Source organism: Pseudoliparis swirei, chromosome 7, assembly GCF_029220125.1.
Source record: "Pseudoliparis swirei isolate HS2019 ecotype Mariana Trench chromosome 7, NWPU_hadal_v1, whole genome shotgun sequence".
NCBI classification, from domain to species: Eukaryota; Metazoa; Chordata; class Actinopteri; order Perciformes; family Liparidae; genus Pseudoliparis; species Pseudoliparis swirei.
Window position 1 is genome coordinate 11,404,811 of NC_079394.1, and position 23,110 is coordinate 11,427,920.

Consider the following 23,110-nt stretch of genomic DNA (forward strand, 5'->3'; position numbering starts at 1 on the left):
TAATCCTAAAGCGGGGGGAGGGTGTAATATTAATTCGGGTCAAAATGACCCTAAGGCAACACAAGGGTTAAGAAACATTATTTAGTCATATTTGAAATGTAAATAAATTTTAATCCTGCTCTGAAATAAAAAACATTTATTTAGTAATAATTAAAAAAGCAACTGAACCAATAAGGAGAATGCATAAGAGTAGAAGTATCGATACAATGCACACCCATCTCTAGCTACAGGTACCTTTGTTTTTTTTATTACCTTTACTCTTTCTGTAATAGCAAAAAGTCTAAATATCTCCATTTCAACATAGTTATTATAGAACATATTATACCCCACACATTATAAAAACAAACCCTCCTACCTCTTCTCTCAAATCCAGCCTGTCAGTCTGTCACCAGGGCATAGCATGAGGGCAGTGCCACGTGTGTGGAGGCCTATGTTGCATATGTTAACCTGGAAAGTTTATTTTATTTTATATGAAAAACATGAGAGTGAGGTCGCTGGTAAAAAATTGTCAAATTGAGTAGCTAGTTCACTGATTAGTTGAGGTTTGATCATTTCTCAGGTATCAGATGCATCGTGATGGGGACGTGGACATAATCCGGACTTTAGCTGACTGCGTGTTGTTTTTGTTTGTCTCTCTCTTCTTCTGATCTGATCCTGGTGTCACCAATAGTCTCATCATCCATCCATCCATCTCAAAACACACCTGTTTACGCTGGCATTTGGTGAAACTAAATATTCTATGGCCTGCTTGTTTTAGTCCATATTGTTTTTTTGTGTTTTTATCTTTTACTGTGTATTTTACTTTGCTATTTTAACTGTATATACGTTTTGTTCCCTGTTATTGCCAAATTGTGTGAATTGACTACTGTACTACACTCTGTGACCCTTTGTTTGTAATAAGTGCAATATATAAATAAACTTTACTTACTTACTTACCAAGGGTTATTAGCTACTCTGTTGTCATGAATGTTGGGCTGAAAAAAAATGCCCTGCACCTAATAAAGATATTCTATAAGGTGCTTTTACCTTAATGGACAACAACATGTTTTATATTTGGGCAACGGGAAGGCAACACGGTGCTCCCTCTAAAATTAATCTACACTCACAGATTCTACAATTGTAACATACATGCACAGTCTACCTCACACTGTACAATCTGCACTGTCTCTCTCCAACACACACACCAAGAATTTATTGTAACAACCCTAATTTTAGTCTAATTTATTCTTGAACGTAATCCAACACGTGCACAACACTTTCTCTCATTGCAGGTTTTTCTTTAACTTTATGAGAACATTAGAACAATATTGTCCTTATAAGGGTGGAAAAGAAAGTGCACCTATAAACACAACACATGGACTCGGACGCATTATCAAAATGATATGTGATGGAGGAAAATGGGCCTTATTTGTAGAAATGGCCTCAGAGGCTCCATGTGATCCTTATTCCTCATAAAGAGGAATAGGGGTCTCGATGTGGACGACTGGCCTTGTTTTCCCTCACGACTCCGGCTGCGTCCTCACCGGGGCGTAAAACACCCGTCAGTGCAGCGTCCTCGTCCTCTTTGTGTTAACGAGTCACATGACCTGGCCCGCGTTCATAAAACGGAGCAAAATGTGGACATTGTGAAGAAATAATATATACAGCGAGTCATTCACAAGTGGCCGTTTCACAGTTGTAAACTGACACATTCCTCATGTGTTTATTTAGCCCTCTCGAGTATTGTTTAATGCAATCGACAGTGTGATGATTGATTATATATTGATTACAAAGACGCTTCATTCAAACCTGTAGACAACAATACACATTGTGAGTTCAGTGATGACGACCCTTCCACTGTGTGTGTGTGTGTGTGTGTGTGTGTGTGTCTGTGTAAATGACACAACTCTCTCCTTCAACCCCAGGTAAAGATATTTGACAGCGTTTTATAAGATGATGAACAGGTGAATGACATAACCCACCATTCACTTTCCATGCCAAGACAATTTAATTTAATTTAATACTTTATATCCCATCTGCCAGACATATGTCACTTTGCACAATATATGAGCTTCAAATGTTTTAACTGGGATAGACACCTGTAATATCTACCACTTCTACTGAGAGGTATACGTCAGTTCAGTACATCGTTGTCATAACTGCTGTTGTCCAAAATAAAAAATGTGTTTACGCTTGAGTAAAGTGTTGATGCAACTGTGGTAATTTAGGCGGACTTGTAACTTATATAAACAACTAAAATGAGAGGGATTGAAGACTATTTCTTTCTTCAGAAATAAACTAAATAGTTCGTACCAGTTTTTCTTAATTGACACGACCCAATCCAAGCCTAGTTTGTACATGGAGTACTAATGTTTAATATATACACTTTTATACTGTTATATGATCAATCATCTTAAAAGAAAGTTAAATGTAGAAATCTCAAGTTTGTGTGTGTGTGTGTGCACAAGCGCATGCGTGTGTGTGTCCTTCAGCAGGTGGATGTCATACTCTTATATACACATGGGTGAATAGTCCAAGTAACATGTCTGGTAAAACTTATTTTTTAAGCTTATTGTCTGTACAAGAGGTCGACCGACTAATCGGAGAAGATATGATGCTTTACAAACTATCGTTATCGGAGGAACAGTTATCCAGTTTGTAATAGAGTTAAAGTCCATTCCGATTATTTTGGGTTTGGTTTTTGGCGGTGTCAGCATGTTGGACCATTAAACCATTCGACCATTAAAAATCCATTATCATTCAACCTCTAGATTCTACCTTTGTTTTTTTTCTTTTTATAAAACATAGCAACATTCATTCCCTGTTGTGTATGCCCTATACACATACATTCTAAAGCATGTAGGCCTATATGACTTTAAAAACTGAATAATCAGATTCAGGCCGCATTAAATCAATGAATTGTGTTTGAATTGTAAAATCCCTTACCATGCCGTTTTGGATTATAATACTTTATTCACGATTTTATGTGACCAAGAATCATACTGGGTGACTCCGAGATTATACCACATTTGACGACATCGTTTCATGTCTGAATATTTAGACGTGGCGTATCATGTATTTGTAGACATTAGACATTGACAGTGGTTCGAGGGGTATTGACCTTCCCCACCACTGGGGTGGTGGGCAGTGCGCCTCAGGGTGATGGAGCCACTTAAAATGAAACGTAAACTTTATCCTGGGTATCTAATTTCGTTATTCAGGGTAATGCTGTAGCTACGACGGATTAACTCAATCAACTTTCCTTATAAATGCCTCTTCATCGTCACGACTCCCACCGGGCTTCCGAGCGGCAGCTCACAGAAACCTGCCGATTAGAGCGCTGAGATCATTAGCAACGGATCTCAAGGGATCAGAGGCCCTCAGAGGCAATCATCATTTGTAGAAATGGGAATTTCGTACCCTTAAGTGTACTTTTTTAAGCCAATTAGCTATACACTCAATTACGAGCAAATCATTTTCTATCATGCATGTGTCTGATGCAGGTGAGGAGTAATTGCTTTGCCTTGACGTCTTGACGCCAGTTTAAGTCGGACACGATTCATCACCAGCAGCCATTGTTCTTAGCCAGACAGCGCTGATTGGTTCTGGTCCGGCCTGACTCATCTCAAGATGCCACCAGGGATCGAACGCATGCTAATCTGTAACAAATTAGTTACCGTTGTCTTGTAGCCCTCCATGTTACAGTTGCTTATTCCTAATTAAATGAACAGCGAGCTGATCTTAAATGTTTTTGATGAAAATAGCACTGGGAATGGTCTTATCTTTTATCAATGTAGAGACGAGTGATCAGAACCTGCATACTCTGCCCAGTGTTTTATAATTGAATAAAATATACTTCACATCACTAAAATAGCTTTAAAAAATCTCCACATGAAGCTACCAGCTCAATGTTTGGAAAACAATTCCCTTATTGCAAAGCGTCATTGTCTTTTTATTTTACGGTTTACATCTTACAGAAAACACAAAGTAAACAATCCTCCGTACAGCCTATTCGGTAAAGATAGACATTTCAACACAAAAGTCGGATTTCGAAACACACATATTTTTTAAAAATGACAACACTTTTAAGCAACCCTGTGATGATGTTGAGACAATGTCATTTAAGGAAACTCCTAACGTCTAAAATTACAGCTGCTGTACCTTCTTCTGATTGTGTTCTGTACTTCCATCGCCCTGAAACCTCCACGCCTCAAAATACTGGATTATCAAAGCAACAATGGCTGATTGTTATTGTGACGCCGATGGATCAAACTGAGTATTATAAGACTATTTTTGGTTATGGGTCATTATTGGCCTCCATGAGCCATGTTTAAACAATGACAAGAGCAAAATAAGAAATTAAACAAAAAATCTTTCGTGCTCACAACTCTTCTACCCCGAGTACATTCAGCTGCTACCCATGTGTTACCACTATAACTAACTCTTTTGAGAATGTGTATTATCTTTTTGGTGGTGCCACTTGTTGAAGGTCCAATTTTTTTGACTGCTGATGGCTGAACTACTGCTTTGCATTGACTTCATTCATGAGGAATTGATTAGAAAAATGCTTTAGAAGTTATTTGAATTGGTCTGAAAACAAGGTAAGAGAGGCGTGCGTCAGCTAATTGACATGTAATGTAATAATGTAATGTCACCATGCAGAACTAATGTGGTTGTGAACGTACTCACTTCACTCGAGCGCGATCGCAAGATCGGGTTCAGGAGGAGAAATCTAAAGTGGCTGATTTTGTTGTATCATCCTTTGAAAACCTCCATTGGCTTTTAATCAGGAAAAGCCTAACAAGTGAGACAACGCACTATAGGCGAATCCTCCAGTTCAAAAGAATCCAGGTGTGTCTCAAAACCTTTATCGTCAGATTTATGTTCATATCAAACTGTTTTGATGCAACGTTCTTGTGTAGCAATATGTCGAACATTGAAAAAGTCCACGTTGTACCTCTCTTACCGCCACGCTGTTACTTTATTTTACTTGCAACGTGTAAACATCACAATACTTCCCGCATTGGCTACAAATTGCTTTGACAAATTGTTTAAATATGAACATATTTCTGGTGCAGATAGATCTATTTCCCTGTATGCAAGCAAGACAGCCTGAGGGAACCAGAGGAACGTGGAAAACAAATTTTAAAAACAACTGTGCAATCTTGTTTTTTGGACTCAAAAGTTTGTGTTTGAATGTTATTTGTAAAACTTTATTAGCGTGAGTAAACAAAAAAAATCAGACTCTATTTGTAACCAACTAATGCCGTTCGGTGTAAATTCTGATATCTGGAAAGGAGACAAAGAAGTTAAATGTCTGAGCTGTGGAAACAATTATTCTGGTGAACTGTGCTAAAGCTCAGCAGTAGTTTAGTAAGCATGCAGTAAATTGCGCACCTTCCACATCGGCTACATACAGAATATTTGTCTTTCTCAGGTATCAAATAAAAGCTGAACACAAGCCCCACAAATAATCAAATAAATAGCAATCTACACTTCTACCTTCAGCGAGTACTGAACGTGTTTGAGTCGCAGCAGTCGTGTAGCTACGTTAGAGTCGGAGAGATACAGTTGTGTGTGTGAGTCCATAATATACAGTAGAGTTGCCGTCATCAGTCAAAGTATCTATTGCGTTGGTGGAGGCTGTGCAGCCCTGCTCGGTTCCCCCATGTGAAGCTCCGGTCTCTTATCTGTATCTATTGAGTCCTGTGTTCCTTCTGTTTCACACCTGACCATGTGACTCATGGGAGTTTATCATGTTTGGTGCTAAAGGTGCAACGTGTACAATCCGGCCAAAGTCTTAGATTAACACACAGGTGTCAAACACGAGGCCCGGGGGCCAAATCCGGCCCGCCACGTCATTTTATGTGGCCCCTGACGGCTTGAAAGACATATGATCACATTTTCTTTAAAAAAAAAAAAAAATCCTATACTTTTATTTTGAAGGTTTCAAATCACATGGGTTTATGTTATAATATTAGAGAAATGTCCTTATGTACAAGATTTCTACACTCAAATAAACTATAATCAAACGCAAAGACAGTTATTTAACTCTATGTTCAGGAGTAGTTTATCCAGTTTCGGTTACACTGGCCCTTTAAGAGGCGGCCATGGTGCTGAAGTGGCCCACGGTGAAAATTAGTTTGACACCCCTGGTTTACCACATTCTGAGAAGATGTCCAATTTTTTTCGACATTACGCCAAATATATCAGCGGTTTATGCTGCAGACGTTTCTATTGACAACCAGTGAGCGCTCCTTAACCCACGAGATGAAAGGCAGGCACGAGTTTCATTTAAGCCACTCAACTAACTATTGAAGTGTACACGGACCACGGAGCCACATGTGAAACTCATAAGATAGCGATGTCATGTTGACCTTTTTATGGCAATTTAATTGAATTTAGCTTTTAGTCAGTACACATTAGCTTTTAATTCTTTGTTTCTCTCCCGAAGATGCACATTTAGATTGTATGGAGCCATCGTTAGAGGTGAAACGCTGTGGCCGGGTAATACACGGAGCACCTTTTGAAACAAATTAATGCAAATAGAGTGTCAGTTTGGTTTCTGAAATGAATCTTTTTGCACTCATCTTCAAACACCGTTGATTAGGATTCTCGATGGGTCGTCCTCCATTTTTACATCTCATCATGAAGGTAAACTGATTATACCCTGTACAATTAGACAATAACTAATTCAATACTTTAAACAAAGACAGGAACATCTTTAGAAAACCAATAAGATCACTTTCACATTGTGGTGGTAGATAGTATTGTGAACCATATTTTCACTGTAAAATGTACAAAATCTCACCATGTTGTTGGCTAAGTGACCTGCAATCGTATTCACAAGCACTTTGAAGCATGTTTATTCATCTACAACATACAGTGTACTCTGAAACAGTAACACATTTATAAATAAATATTGCAATCTTAACAATCTTACAGTTCTCCTTGTTTATTATCAGTTCTTCATGACTCGTCACCTGAGCTTAACGAAGGTGAGGCCTCTTCTGTCTCCTTGCTTTCACGTCTTCTCTCATGTGCTATCATTCACCAGCAGGTCTACTGTTTATTATTTATATATTATTTTACCTTTCTTTCTTTCTTCCCACCCTCACCCTCTCAAAATGTTCATTTAAATAAATAAATCTCTAGAAGAAAAACTTAACCAAGTGTCCGTTAAAGTCAAATAAATCTATGAGAACAAAATATAGATACATAAAACAAAAAACACAATAAAAACGTTTCTATTAATCAAAATGGACAAACAAAAAGGGAAAAACATACATAATTATGTTTACCAAAAACAAACATGTTTCATGAACCCATATCTTATTCGTGAGATATTCAGTTTCACTTCATTTTCATTTCATATTGTAATTTCATTCAACATATCTTGTTCCTGCTCCACCTTTAACTTGTTCCTGCTCCACCCATATCTTGTTCCTGCTCCACCTTTAACTTGTTCCTGCTCTACCTTGAACTTGTTCCTGCTCCACTGCAGGCCTCTCTGGTCCTTCTTGTTGCCTACGTAGTTCCTGTTTTAAATAATCCTCATTGTTAAGTGTTCGTCCAGGCTTTGCAAAGCCCAAGCAGCCTCCTTGTTTATACGAGACACCTCAGTCAGTCCCCCTTTTCAGTTTACAGAGAGTATTTCACAGTATTTCACTGTGTTTCTTCAGTTCACTGCCGTCCAATCACAGACAAGGAGAGGAGGGGGTTTAGGGGGATGATGTGATTGGTTCTGGATACAGGGAGAAAGCCGTCATTGGCTCAAAAGGTTTCACAAAACAGGACGGTGAGCCTCAAATATGGCTAATGTTGTTTCCTGTTTGTAATTGTGCAAGTTTAAATGCCTCTGTCTTGGATCCAAGGGAGAAACAGTCTTCTGCTCGTCAGTTCATCTTCCAACTCTTGACACATTCTGTTGTTTGGGGAAACAGCGAGATCCGCCCCCTTTTTCTAGCTCCCACGGGTGCCTACATTTATTGTCCGGTACTTTGAATATATATATTTTACATTTCACGTATGAACAATGCCAAAAGCAAAATGGGTCACATGAGAGAAGAAACAATAATTGATTGTATTTTCGAAGCTCATCTAATCTTCAGTGATCGTACATCTCGATACAACCCATTCAGTAGACTTGGCTGGTAATTATTAAAACTATATATATCAGGGATTAAATCAACAGCTACCGCCAATAGTGGCAAAACACCACATGGGTACAAAATACTTTAGAAATTATGTTCTTGCCATCCTCGTTTAAATGTGTAGTGGCTTGATTAGTTTTTACATTTATGAATAGCACAATGGTTTACTGGTATTCTAAAAAAAAACACATTCATAACCAATCGTGACTTTTCTGGATTTGTCCACTAATATTTTCACAATTAATCATAAAAACAAACTCATGATGGTGTTTATTGTCTGCTACCATTGCTTTCAGTGTGAGCGAGTGACGATGGTATGCTTTCCATCGCCGGTTCTCATCTTCCTCCCCTCGTCCCTCCCTTCATCCATTGCAAAGGCATTACAGGTGAATTGTCCTCGTGGTCCATCCCCCCCTCCTGTTCTCGTCCTCTGCCCCTCCATTCCTCAGTGTCTTTCCCATCAGTCACAGATTGTCTTGTAGCCTCTCCATGTAGGTTCTGATTTCAGACTGACCCAGGTCCATATCCTGGCACACCCACTTGATGTCATCCTCGCTGCCATTGGTCACCAGGACTGAGGAGTTGGCGTACGGGCCACCGCCCCCGCACGAATTATCGTTGGGCAGGACGGTGGCGAAAGACGTGAACTGGACGCGCTTGCGTTTGGCGGCAGCGGCCGCGGCCGTGGCTCGGGGGGAATTATTGAGATGCTCTGCTTGGCCGGTGATCGCCGACAGGCACTGATGCGGTTCTGGGACCGATCGGGGCAAGGTTTGTCCGTGAGCGATGCGCCGGTGTCCGCCTGCGCCGCCGCTCCCACGGAGGGTGCCCACGCCGGTGCCCACGCCGGTGCCCACGCCGGTGCCCACGCCGGTGCCCACGCCCATCACGAGGGCGTTGCCGGCCCCGTTCAGCAGGTACTTGTTCTCCTCGTACGCCCCCTCACTCCGGTCGATGATGGTGGTGCACTCTTCGGGCAGCACGCCCTGGCATTGGTCAGAGTGATCCGCTAAAAGGTCGGCCTCGTTCCCGAGCCACACCCAGTCGTGGGCGTGGTTCATGTTGCCGCCGGCCTCCAGCACAGGGACCTGCTTGTGACGGTATCTGGAGATGGATCATGAGAGTTAGCCGAGGATTTTTTTCACGAGTGCAATTTTAGGCGGTGCTAGATTGTTAAATATTTACAACGGGCATCTCTTTATACAGAGAGGAGAACAGTGCTGAGCAAAAGACAAGCAAACGATAATTAATTAACAAACATGGACCAATAAACCGACTGGGCCCGATCTTACAACCACTACAAAGTGGTGGTCATTATTTAGGCTCATTAATTCATCATATTGAATGTTTATTGTGGTATGATGTATTTTAAAAATGTTGGCTGATTTACTGCATTAATTCATCACCTGGACGGCATAAAAGTAAACAGAGAGAATGTATAGGGCTGTACGCTATGGATGAAAACTTCTAGATCAACATTAATATGCTGCACAACTGTTTTTGTGCTTATTAAACAAATATTATTAGTATTATATTATTGGTAGAATTAGATGCCAGTGTTGGCTGCAAAGGATAATTTACAACGATAACTCCTCCTCCTCCTCCCCCGTCCTGTCCTCCTCTTCCCATCACACCCCTGTCCTCACTCTTGGCTCCAAACTTCACCATCACGTTGCCAACTCCAGACGCCAGCACGCTCTTTCTTTTGGATTTCTGGCAGGTCTCAGAGATGATCATCTCTACGCGAACCAGCGGTCCGTGTCCATCGGCCTCCGCCACGACATTAGGCCAGTGTTGCTCCTAAAGGAAAACACGTGGACCATCGTTTTGTCTGTCACTTCCACAAAAAGTGTGTATATGTGAATATGTATCAGTAGAACTTTCATGGTTTTTAAGGTACCTGATTTGTTATAGAGATGACGCTCTCGTCCAATGACACGACCGAGAGGAGGAAGTCCTTGGAGTCGTAGACGTCGAGTGGCGTCACTGAGCCGTCACTGTACTGGATCCACGCGCTGATCGCTGCCTCCTGAAAGAGAATGGGAAGATTATCTCAAAACATAAATATGACAAAGAAAAGTGAAAAAAATAAACACAGAACTGTCAATCTTCCTTTATTTAGCGATGATGATCTCTACCCTGCCTTCGGCCCAATGTCAGCTGGGATCGTCTCCAGCGCACTGCGACCCGAAAAAAAGGATAAGCGGTTTGGATAATGGAATGGATCTATGATTAAAGGTCAAATTTAAATCTGTGAATGGCTTTAACTTTGATGCAATATATTTTTTTCACGCTAGAAATGGGCAATTTTGCTCATGGAGCTGTGAGAGTTATTTGCATCAAAAAGACAAACTAAATGAGACCAAATAAACTAGCTGGTGAAGCATTTAGCAGTTACAATCCAGATATCTTTCTCCGTAATTGGCGGAGACCAAACCGGAGCTAAAAGGAGGATTAATATTCTCCATTCAACACTTTTTTCCATAACAACGTTGTCAGGTGATTGTGTTAGCAGCTTATTCCGGAGCCCCAAGGGGCAAACATTAATCAAATAAAGAATTCAAATTAAACGGTTTAGTTATAAGCACTACAGAGAGAGTAGCTAAATAGCCTTAAGGATGTTTATATTAATCAGGTGAAAGGACATAACCTTCTCTAATATACTAACAATTTCAGCGAATAAAACAAACCTGTAACTCCAACAACTGCTTCACTCGGCACTCTGTATCACATGGTCCAAAGTATATTGATTACAACCTACAGAATCTTTAATTTCTTTAACAAATCATATGATGTTTATTTCATGACCATCTGATCATTATGTTGACCAGTGTGTTCTACTTTCCATCGCCGGTTCTCATCTTCCTCCTCGTCCCTCCTTCATCCATTGCAAAGGCATTACAGGTGAATTGTCCCGTGGTCCATCCCCTCCTGTTCTCGTCCTCTGCCCCTCCATTCCTCAGTGTCTTTCCCATCAGTCACAGATTGTCTTGTAGCCTCTCCATGTAGGTTCTGATTTCAGACTGACCCAGGTCCATATCCTGGCACACCCACTTGATGTCATCCTCGCTGCCATTGGTCACCAGGACTGAGGAGTTGGACGGGCCACCGCCCCGCATCGAATTATCGCGGCAGGACGGTGAAGACGTGAACTGGACGCGCTTGCGTTGGATGCAGGGCGCGGCCGTGGCTCGGGGAATTATTGAGATGCTCTGCTTGGCCGGTGATCGCCGACAGGCACTGATGCGTTCTGGGACCGATGGGGCAAGGTTTGTCCGTGAGCGATGCGCTGGTGTCGCCTGCCGCCGCTCCACGGAGGGGTGCCCACGCCGGTGCCCACGCCGTGCCAGTGCCACGCCGGTGCCCAATCACGCGTTGGCCCGCTCAGCAGGTACTTGTTCTCCTACGTACGCCCCTACACCCGGTCGATGATGGTGGTGCACTCTTCGGCAGCACGCCCCTGGCATTGGCCGAGTGATCCACAAAAGGTCGGGCCTCGCTTCCCGAGCCACACCCAGTCGTGGGCGTGGTTCATGTTGCCGCCGCCTCCAGCACAGGACCTGCTTGTGACGGTATCTGGAGATGGATCATGAGAGTTAGCCGAGGATTTTTTCACGAGTGCAATTTTAGGCGGTGCTAGATTGTTAAATATTTACAACGGGCATCTCTTTATACAGAGAGAGGGAGAACAGTGCTGAGCAAAAGACAAGCAAAACGATAATTAATTAACAAACATGGACCAATAAACCGACTGGGCCCGATCTTACAACCACTACAAAGTGGTGGTCATTATTTAGGCTCATTAATTCATCATATTGAATGTTTATTGTGGTATGATGTATTTTAAAAATGTTGGCTGATTTACTGCATTAATTCATCACCTGGACGGCATAAAAGTAAACAGAGAGAATGTATAGGGCTGTACGCTATGGATGAAAACTTCTAGATCAACATTAATATGCTGCACAACTGTTTTTGTGCTTATTAAACAAATATTATTAGTATTATATTATTGGTAGAATTAGATGCCAGTGTTGGCTGCAAAGGATAATTTACAACGATAACTCCAGAAGTCAAAATAATAAAAATGTATATATTTATATATACTGTATATATAATTAAATTGTTTAACTCTGACCCATTGTCTATCAATGCCAGGTGCTTGATGTCTCGGCCTTTCAGGTTCATCTGGTGGTCCACACAGAGATTTCTCACTTTGTGATTGACTCCACCCACATCTCGCACTTGTATTCATGAGATTTCCAGGATTATTAAAACCATTTGAGTCCTCATTTATGACAATGTGTTTTTTTTTACCTGAAGGCAAAGCTGACACAGTTGATGAGGAAGACCAGTATTGCCAGACAGAACACGCCCAAAAGGGCGTACATTCCAATCTCCAGGTCCGACAGTCCTCTGGTGGTCTGGGTCAGCTCGCTGTCCCCAGTGCCCGGTACCTCCACCTGTGCGGGGTAGCTACTGTAGTCCCCTGCTTGGCTGGGGCCTCCACCCCGGCTGCTGCGGCTGCCTCCGCTGGCCGCTTTACCTCCTGAAGAGCGATGGGTCACTGCGCTCTTGGTCGTTGTGCTAATCTGATTAATGGGAAAGTTACACAAAGATATAACTACCAAAAAACAAATAACAATTCCTAGTTTCTTTATTCATGCTCATGTTATTTGCTGGGTTAAAGATAGTTGACACCTTTTTACATCGCTGTTTTGTATCTGGTGTTTCGTGATTGATGATTTTCATTAATAAAACAAAGATGATAGTAGTGACAAGAGAGACATAAGATTGAGCCATTTTGATTAAATGTGTGTATTTATAATGTGCATTCAAAACAAATCGTGTACTTTATAATCAAATATTGTGGAATTAAAAGCTGATGTAAGATATATATATATATATATCACTGACAATAATTAATGGCAGTGTCAATGTTATTCTCTTTCCATTGAGCTACAAAAGTATATACTCATGTTCTCGCAATTTATTTAGTGTACTGATTGCACTGAAAGTGATGAATAATAATAATCCTAATCCATCCATTGTTCCCCCCACCTTCCGCATGGCTCCTTCCTCTCGATCCACCGCTGCACTGTTCGACTTCCACTCTCCATCCTTTGTTTGGTGCTCACTGGAGCCGTTGTCCATCCCTCCTCCTCCTCCTCCTCCTCCTCCTCCCCCGTCCTGTCCTCCTCTTCCCATCACACCCCTGTCCTCACTCTTGGCTCCAAACTTCACCATCACGTTGCCAACTCCAGACGCCAGCACGCTCTTTCTTTTGGATTTCTGGCAGGTCTCAGAGATGATCATCTCTACGCGAACCAGCGGTCCGTGTCCATCGGCCTCCGCCACGACATTAGGCCAGTGTTGCTCCTAAAGGAAAACACGGACCATCGTTTTGTCTGTCACTTCCACAAAAAGTGTGTATATGTGAATATGTATCAGTAGAACTTTCATGGTTTTTAAGGTACCTGATTTGTTATAGAGATGACGCCTGCCCCAATGACACGACCGAGAGGAGGAAGTCCTGGAGTCGTAGACGCCGAGTGGCGCCACTGAGCCGTCACTGTACTGGATCCATCGCGCTGATCGCTGCCTCCTGAAAGAGAATGGGAAGATTATCTCAAAACATAAATATGACAAAGAAAAGTGAAAAATAAACACAGAACTGTCAATCTTCCTTTATTTAGCGCGATGATCTCTACCCTGCCTTCGCCCAATGTCAGCTGGGATCGCCTCCAGCGCATCATGCACCAGAAAAAGGATAAGCGGTTTGGATAATGGAATGGATCTATGATTAAAGGTCATATTTAAATCTGTGAATGGCTTTAACTTTGATGCAATATATTTTTTTCACGCTAGAAATGGGCAATTTTGCTCATGGAGCTGTGAGAGGTATTTGCATCAAAAAGACAAACTAAATGAGACCAAATAAACTAGCTGGTGAAGCATTTAGCAGTTACAATCCAGATATCTTTCTCCGTAATTGCGGAGACCAAACCGGAGCTAAAAGGAGGATTAATATTCTCCATTCAACACTTTTTTCCATAACAACGTTGTCAGGTGATTGTGTTAGCAGCTTATTACGGCGCCCCAAGGCAAGACATTAATCAAATAAAGAATTCAAATTAAACGGTTGAGTTATAAGCACTACAGAGAGAGTAGCTAAATAGCCTTAAGGATGTTTATATTAATCAGGTGAAAGGACATAACCTTCTCTAATATACTAACAATTTCAGCGAATAAAACAAACCTGTAACTCCAACAACTGCTTCACTCGGCACTCTGTATCACATGGTCCAAAGTATATTGATTACAACCTACAGCGACATTCCTGTTATTGTCTTTCACTAAGTCGTATCCATGTCTATGCACACTGAAAACTGCACTGAGTCACTTATGTTGACCAAGTGTGTTCTAACTTTCAATAATATCAGAGCTTATATAACATGTCATAACGTAAGCTTTTATATTTGAGCAAATGTAAAAATGTGCTTAAAAAAGGTGCTATGTGTAAGATGTGGACGCATGCTCAAAACAGATAGGAACCTTATGTTCTAGAACCTTGTATTCTTCTGAACCTTGTGTGTGTGTTATAGAACCTTGTGTGTGGTCTATAACATTGTGTTTGTTCTAGAACATTGTGTTCTACTTGAGAAGGGTTCAAGAACCTTGTGTGTGTTCTAGAACATTGTGTGTTCTAGAACATTGTGTTCTACTTGAGAAGGGTTCTAGAACCTTGTGTGTGTTCTAGAACATTGTGTGTGTTCTAGAACATTGTGTTCTATTTGAGAATGGTTCTAGAACCTTGTGTGTGTTCTAGAACATTGTGTTCTATTTGAGAAGGGTTCTAGAACCTTGTGTGTGTTCTAGAACATTGTGTTCTACTGGAGAAGGGTTCTAGGTCATTGTGTGTGTTATAGAACCTTGTGTGTGGTCTATAACATTGTGTTTGTTCTAGAACATTGTGTTCTACTTGAGAAGGGTTCTAGAACATTGTGTGTGTTCTAGAACATTGTGTGTGTTCTAGAACATAGTGTTCTATTTGAGAAGGGTTCTAGAACCTTGTGTGTGTTCTAGAACATTGTGTTCTACTGGAGAAGGGTTCTAGGTCATTGTGTGTGTTCTAGAACCTTGTGTTCTAGAACCTTGTGTTCTTCTGGAGAAGGATTCTAGAACCTTGTGTGTGTTCTAGAACCTTGTGTTCTTCTGGAGAAGGGTTCTAGGTCATTGTGTGTGTTCTAGAACCTTGTGTTCTTCTGGAGAAGGGGTTTAGAACCTTGAGTGGGTTCTAGAACATTGTGTTTGTTCTACTTGAGAAGGGTTCTAGAATATTGTGTTTGTTCTAGAACCTTGTGTTCTACTGGAGAAGGGTTGTAGAACCTTGTGTTTGTCAGCATTGCGTTTGGATGTTCTTGGTGTTTTGGCTCGGCAGTGCGACTTCATCTTTGTGATGATGGAGCTGTTCACGTCTCCAACACAATGGAAATGAATAGCATGCTATTCATTTCCATTGTGACTCTTGGACACAAAGAGAGACACCTGGACATCCTTCCATCCATCCCTCCATTCATCCATCCATTCATCCCTCCACCCAAACAAACACACACACACTTGACAATGCAGACATTCATAATTAAACCTAACCACTGCTTTTTATAGACTGTGTGTTCCATCTTTCTTGAATCTTTCTCCATCTCTTCAATTACAAGGAGGACAAACACTTGGAAGATGAAAATATATGTTGTTTTTTTGCAGCAGCAGTTGCTATTCCATAAATACAAACCGAGTTTAGCGTCTAGTGATCCCGCCTCGCTCATTTCCCTTGAAAAGCCTTTGCTTCCTTTAATCAGAACACAGAAAGGATTGTCGGAATAACAAAGAGAAAAAAAAACTCCCGACAAAAGTAATTAAGCTCCAACGTGAGGAGCAACACTTCATGCCTCTCCTTCCTTCTATTTTCACATTACATTGTCATTGTTCCTTGCCTCCTCCATTTCCTTACTCCTTTCCATCCAATTTTAACCATTTAAAAAAACTTCTTTCCACCCTATCTTTTCTTCCTCTTCCCCTCTCCACAGGTAATGGGGAACGATGGAACAGACAGATGTGAAAAAGAAAGTATCGTTAGAATGAAGGGCAATATCAGATTTGTATTTTCATCATAATGAGCGGCTTCTCATCCAATTAGCCCTTGGACTGAAATTATAATGTGCTGTATTGTTTAATAGATGGGAAGATGGGGAGGAGGGATAGGAGCTTGAGATAGGGGAATAAAATAACCTGTGGCAATGTGAGTCAAGTAAAGAGTAGCTTGTAACTTAGTTGCCATTTATTCATGCGGACGTCAGTGAGCATGTTTTTTTGGGGGGGAGAAATGAAAATAAGAAAAAAAAAATTTTTTAATAAAAATATATATACGTATATTGTGATTTCAATTCAGTATTGACAGAAATCCAACTGCTTTTATTTATGGTGCAGCTATTAATAAAGATGACTTTTCTACTGTGGCTCAACTATGCTAAAGCCTGGAAGTTCCTCACTCCTAATTACAAACTGATCATAGGAGCGATAGCCGCGATGTGATAATTTAACCGCTTATGATTATATCCTTGGGGGTATTGCTCTAGAGTTGGAAACAGCGTAGGATGTAGTCCATCAGTGTTTGTGTGTGTGTGTGTGTCTGTGTGTGTGTGTGTGATTCAAACCTAAAGGTGTATCCGTATGCTACTCATGGGTAGTTACATTCTGAAAATCAGATTTGTACAACCCTGGAAGATGTGATTTCTATCAGCGATGGAGATACTGGGTGTTTCTTGAAATGAAGGATGCTTCCTTGGAAGTCGGGTCATTTAGAGGTTGGCCAAGACTCCGGCCTGTCTTGTGGATGTGCTGATGCCAGAAACTAATGCTTGAAAAAAAAAAAGGAATGTCTTTTTTCTTTGTTTTGCATACCTCCAAACAATATACACACATTCCAAATATATAAACCTATTTGAAATACAATACATATATATCTTTTTTTATGATTTTGTCGTATTTACAAATGTACAAAACATTCAAAATGATATGCTCTCGTCAAAAAAACCTAGACTCCATTTGAAAAACACAATTTGACCCAGTGGATTGTAAAACTTTCTTAGCTGATTTAATCACCAGCTGTGGTTTGGTCAAAATAAAGCCTGAATTCATGGCCTGCTGAGGTGAAATAACTAAACGTTTACTTCCATATTTCCTTGTTTTCAAATAGAGACAGCAAATATTCACACTGTAAATCCTCTGAAGAAAGGACTTCAAATCAAAGGATCCTAGATATTGGATCAATCCGATGACGGAGCGCCCTTGAAGAACCCGCCCCCCCCCCCCCCTCCGGTTGAAGGATCCTTCTTTGACTTTGAGAAACACCCATTGTGGTCTGTGTGTGTGTGTGTGTGTGTGTGTGTGTGTGTGAACGTGCCCGCGTACCCACAGTACCGCCTACCTGTTTGGGTGTGTGTAGCAGGTCCGTGGCTGTAGTGGTCAGCTGTATAGCTTGGTAGTTCCCAGAACTCGCTGTCATACTGAGGGACAGAGATGCCACCAGCTGGACTCCCAGGTCAGTGATGGTGACCTGGATGAAAAAAAGAATATCACAATCCACGCCAGCAAAAGGGAACTACGTCCAAAATACATGAGCTAATTAAAAATGTCTGTTTTACCTTGTCATCCAACACAGTCACAGTCTTCTCTGCCAGGATGGAGTCAGACAGCGGGGACAGAACCTGCAACCGAAGATCACACGAACGGTCGCTATGTGAAATGAATCGGTGCTCTAAGAGTTGCGGAAGGAGTCCAGTTCATCCAAATGATTCCGGAAGTTTCTAAAAAGCTGTCATTACGAATTATCATTCCATGGCAGCTTACATTTCTTGTCTGTCCAGGAAATAACCAGCTGCACCATCACACTACTGACTACCTGGCTGCTTGATAGGTGATGGAATGATGGCTCGTGTCTCAGAACGTCTCAAGATGATGACAACGGGAAATATAGGAAATTGGGAAGTACATGTAAGGAATGGTCTGAAAGACTGTTCTGGAAAGCGGCGCATTTAAAACGTCTTTTGTTGCCGTCTCAGTGATCGTCGCCTTGAGGTGACAGTGGAGTCTCTAACGTTGGCAGAGGAGTGACAGGAGCTGGTTAACAAGCCTCTGGGCCACGCAGACTGGCAGGATCTGTTTAAGTTAGAAAACACATACACGGAGGAAAAAAAGACCAAGACCTGGAAAAGCGGACGATTCCTTTAGACACTTAATGTAACACAAGGTAAGTAGTGGAATCACACACACACACACACACACACAATGTTCCCTGTCCCTCTCCCAGCGGTGCAGCTGTGCGTCAGCATTCGCCTAACACAACTCAGTATAGACAAAGTACAACGACGGAACTAAGGGCCGAAAAAGAACCGAGAGAGAGAGAGCGGGCGAGCGAGCCGGAGAGAAATAAATGGAGAAGGTGTCGGCGAGCGGGCGACGATGACAAATAGAGGAGGACAGAAAGTGAGAGTGGGCAGAAAGAAGGAGCGCGAGAAAGATTGAGGTACAGATGGAGAGAGAGAGCAGAAGACAGACTGTGATGGAGATTAGGAGCCCCCGACCGAGAGTGTGCTACTCCGCCTGGCGACAGGAGGACAGGCGGATCTGATTGGTGTACAAAGAAAATCTCTCAGTGAACGTGTCGGGGCGTCAAACTCAATCCCACCCTCAGCTGGCTCACAAAGTGCATTGATTGACAGCTCTGGGATTGCTCTTCAAGACGAGGCAGAGAATAAGAGGGCGGAAGAGAGAGACTGGGCGGGAGAGAAGAAGAGGCGAGACTCGGGGGGGGGGGGGGGGGTACAATTGAAATGTCAAACTATCAAATGACGGCTGTCGACTGTGGCATCTAAATGGGAATGCTGGGTAAATTCTCTCTCCTGGCTCCCAAAAAGAGCACAGCTGTCTGTATGTGCGCATCTGTGTGTGTGTGTGTGTGTGTGTGCAGTCCCCAGTCGAATGGATGCAAAGACACAGACTCAGCTGTTCCCCAAAATATCTAAATCCCCAAGATACAGACGCCCAACACACTCATCAGAGCAATCACACGAATGGAAGCACTTAGAAAGAAATGTGATTATTTTAGAATAAATATCGTTATATTGTACCATAACAAAGATGGAGATGTCTCATCATGGGATATAACACAACCCATGTGGACCGTGTATGATGGTTTTGGTGGTTTTCTGCTCCCCACCAGTATACCAGTAAGCCACAGGACGCTCCTTCACTACAGGTCGGCTTTGTTGGAATTCAGCAAGTGTGTTCCCCGTGTGTGAGTGTAAGTGTGCGTCTGTGTGTAGCGCTGAACATCACACTGAGATGTCAGTTAGTTGTGGCTAATTGTGTGAGGGGCTAGCGGTCAGGGCCGAGGAGAGGAAGGAAGAGGGGGTCATGTTGAGTGCTGATGGCTGCAATGGGAGTTGCTAAATTACACTTCACATATTCAAATACTCAACGCTCTGCTTGTTGTTCAACAATAGATGCATTTTTTAGTGTTCTCTTAATCTTCAAAAGGCAATTCAAACACAAATCCTGGAATGCTTTATTGTAAACTGACATTAAAAGTGGAATCAAAGTAACACACTTTAAAACCACGTGAGTATTTAAAAAAGGTTTTTTAGGGTATTTCTTATTTGGATCTCAGGTTGGTACGAGAAGGTTTCTGTTTTGTACGGTGCTTCAAAAATGTGAATGGGTTACAATGAAGGAACACTCTAATGAGAGTAGAACTAAAAACACATTTTCCAACTATATCTGGATTAAAAAACAGATTAGCACTTCAGTGGCACTGAAATGGCTCTTAACTTTGGTACTTTTGTCGTTTGACTTTCTTGAAAAAATGTTACTTTCTGTATTCTTGTTCTTCTGAGTTTGTACTCGTGGTTGATTCACTTATTGTAAGTCGCTTTGGATAAAAGCGTCTGCTAAATGACACGTGATGTCATGTAATGTAGAGCAGAGGGTACACACCTGTATTGTAGTAATCCCCAGGTCTCGGCCAATCAAGATCCGTCCGTCCACCAACATGGCAACCCGAGGATCTTCTACCTGCGGAGCACAGAAACAGCCGTCGCTGTCACCGCCTGCCAGAACCACGACTCTTCAATCAATTATACAACCTATAACTGATGTGGAGAATATGTGTGTGTGTATCCTGGATGATATGCTATCAATCAACATGGTCAAACATCAGTGGGAAAACTAAAGAGTTCAAAGAAAAGTTCACAGATTTCCTAAATTTTTTTAAACTATTCCTTTTGGGAAGATTTGGTGCCCATGTGTGTGTGTGTGTGTGTGTGTGTATGCCTACCTTTAGTTGGTCCAACACCAAATGAGTGATGTCCGCTTGCCAGTCGGCACCCAGCATGTAGACCATCTCCCCTCCAGGGTCAGAGGGCTCTGCCACAAAGTGTGTGAGCACCCGGACCAAGGCGTACTGGTACTGAAGGATGAAGAGTAAAGGTTCAACTGGGATGCTTATTAACTACACAACAAGCAGATTGTGCGTTAGCCAACAGAAACAAAAGCCTAAATAATACCGCGCGGTATCCTAAACCGACAACGTCACATGTCAGTGTCGGTAAGTGGAGGGAGGGTTCAGGGGTCCATCAGGGAAACGGATTAAAGAACTCTCTTTAGGAGTGTGTTATGAAAACCAATAACATCATACCTGTAGGGTGCAGCCTTTGCCCTTCCTCTCATCATCCTCATCATCTTCACTGTCCCTGGTAGGTCTGGGAGGAAAAGAGATAATTGAGACAGAAGGAGAGAGAGAGAGGGAGAGGAGGAGAGGGTGAGATTATCTGGTAATTAAAGGCCATTTTAATCCTCGACGCTCCGCTCCGGGGAATCGACTGTATAATCTCTGCTCCAGGTTACACTCCGTGTCAAAGAAAAGACACTTTGGTTTTTAATCCAGCTATAACACGTTTTAAAGTACTTCATTTGTACAATGTGCATTTATTGCGAACACATCCATTCAGATGTAGCTAAACCTTGTGCTTCATTCTTTTGGTCATACTGTCTGCGAAAAGACTGCAACACAAACAAATCTAAAAACAAAAGTACAAGATTTCTTAATTTTTACATCTTTTTTTGCAAACTTTCCAAAAGTAAATGTAAAAAATACTTCATGTTTTTCTTAAACATTATCGTACACCTAAACTATTGTTATGTCTCTTTCTCCTGTGAATGCCGTCCCAGTTCAACCTCAACAAGTATACACAATAAACACAGCGTATCACAGCTGGATTCAGTTGCACAGAGGAAAAAAATGAAATTCTAGTTTTCTTTCAGAAAGCTGCTCTCTCCAAATACAGTTCCTCTGGTCCTAGTTGGGGTCGCCTGGGGTCAAATACGACAGCTTGGTCAGTGGCTTATGATTTAAACTTTGATTTTAATAATTTAGATAGGAATATATAAGCATGTTTTGCTTCTACCTATACCTTTTCAGTCTTTCTGTTTTGTTTATTATATAGAATAATATTGTAATTTATTGCAATGATTGACTGAATAAAATACACAACAACAACAATGTTCTAATCGGACGTACTGCGGGAATAAAGGAGGAAGTAAGGTGACGTAGTATAAAGAGGAATAAAGTGGATTTAGGTAGTGAGATCTTGGGATGTAAGTGAACACACAGAGCAGGGGAACGCTGTTCAAGTCCCACGTGGAACCAAAAGTCAACAAAATAAGTTAGTTAAGTTATGTAACACACTTAAATTATGTCACAAACGGAATCTATTTAAAACCTGGCACTATACTGTGAATTATATATATTTTAAAAGACATTCATCAATTAACAATTGGGGCATTCGGTGGACCAATTCGAGAGCTAAAGACACATTTGAAATTGAAATTCTTTTTTACTTAGTGAATAATAATGTTCACACACACACATACACACACACACACACAATCAAGAGAAAAACACACGCAGACCATAAGCAATGGGGTTAGTATAACAGCAAAAGCACATTTCAGCTGTGTGTGTGTGTGTGTGTGTGTGTGTGTGCTCCAGGTTAGTACGCGTATGCTGTTATTACAATCTGAGCTTTACAAAACTAAATTTCCCCAAGGGGATCTGGAGTTTGAGTTCAGGAAACGAAGTTGGAGGCTGTGTATTTAAATGTGGACGTCCCTTCTCCATACTGAAGTGAGAGGTGCTTAGATTACATAAATCATGGAGGTATACGTGCTCCGCTAAACACAAATGTAGCCCGAGGAAGTGATGTCATATGCTTGATATACGTACTGCAACGCCATAACTCGTCCCTCGGAGGACATACACACATTTAGACGTCATTCAGTAGAAATATCTGATTAAACGATACTCTGTGAGACAGAGGAGTGGAAGTAACAGAAGGAAAGAAAGAAAGGGACATAAAAAGTATATTTAAGGGCTCAGAAGATGGAACAAAATAAAAATAAAACAAAGAATAGGCTCCTTAATCTTCTAAATGTTGTATTGTATTAATATACACGGATAGACAACCACTGGTTACAGTTCTAACGCTTATATGCTGCAGTGTGGGTTTATAGTCTGGCCTATATTCCTTCTATATGTTTATGCCTTCGCCCTCCTTCCTTCGCACACACACAAACATACACACACACACACACACACATACACACACACAAACACACACTACACCACTGCACACACCAACATTCCGTATCTGATACGCCCTCTTGCATTGTCTCTGTTCTGAGAAAGTGAGTGTGCATGTGTGAGTGTGTGTGTGTGTGTGTGTGTGTGTGTGTGCGTGTGTTGACTGAATGCTTCATTCAGTGGCAACGATGCTCAAACCATAATGGGTGTCATCAGTAGAGCCAGGCAGGCCTTGACCCCGTTGGAAATTATAGGCTTGCTGGAATGATATGTGCTCCCA

The 23,110-nt window shown here is 41.6% G+C and overlaps 1 protein-coding gene across 1 annotated transcript in view; it reads right to left on the minus strand.

Moving 5' to 3' along the window:
- Positions 1-3,915: 3,915 nt before the first annotated feature.
- The window catches only part of si:dkey-215k6.1 (transmembrane protein 132B), a 247,211-nt gene continuing 228,016 nt past the window's right edge, over positions 3,916-23,110 (minus strand). The window contains 12 exon segments of the mRNA XM_056420146.1: positions 3,916-9,236; positions 12,450-12,724; positions 13,194-13,511; positions 13,610-13,632; positions 13,635-13,670; positions 13,673-13,718; positions 13,720-13,737; positions 17,620-17,748; positions 17,837-17,899; positions 20,187-20,264; positions 20,527-20,658; positions 20,887-20,950. Coding sequence (XP_056276121.1) covers positions 8,597-9,236; positions 12,450-12,724; positions 13,194-13,511; positions 13,610-13,632; positions 13,635-13,670; positions 13,673-13,718; positions 13,720-13,737; positions 17,620-17,748; positions 17,837-17,899; positions 20,187-20,264; positions 20,527-20,658; positions 20,887-20,950 — 1,822 coding nt within the window. The 3' untranslated portion in view covers positions 3,916-8,596.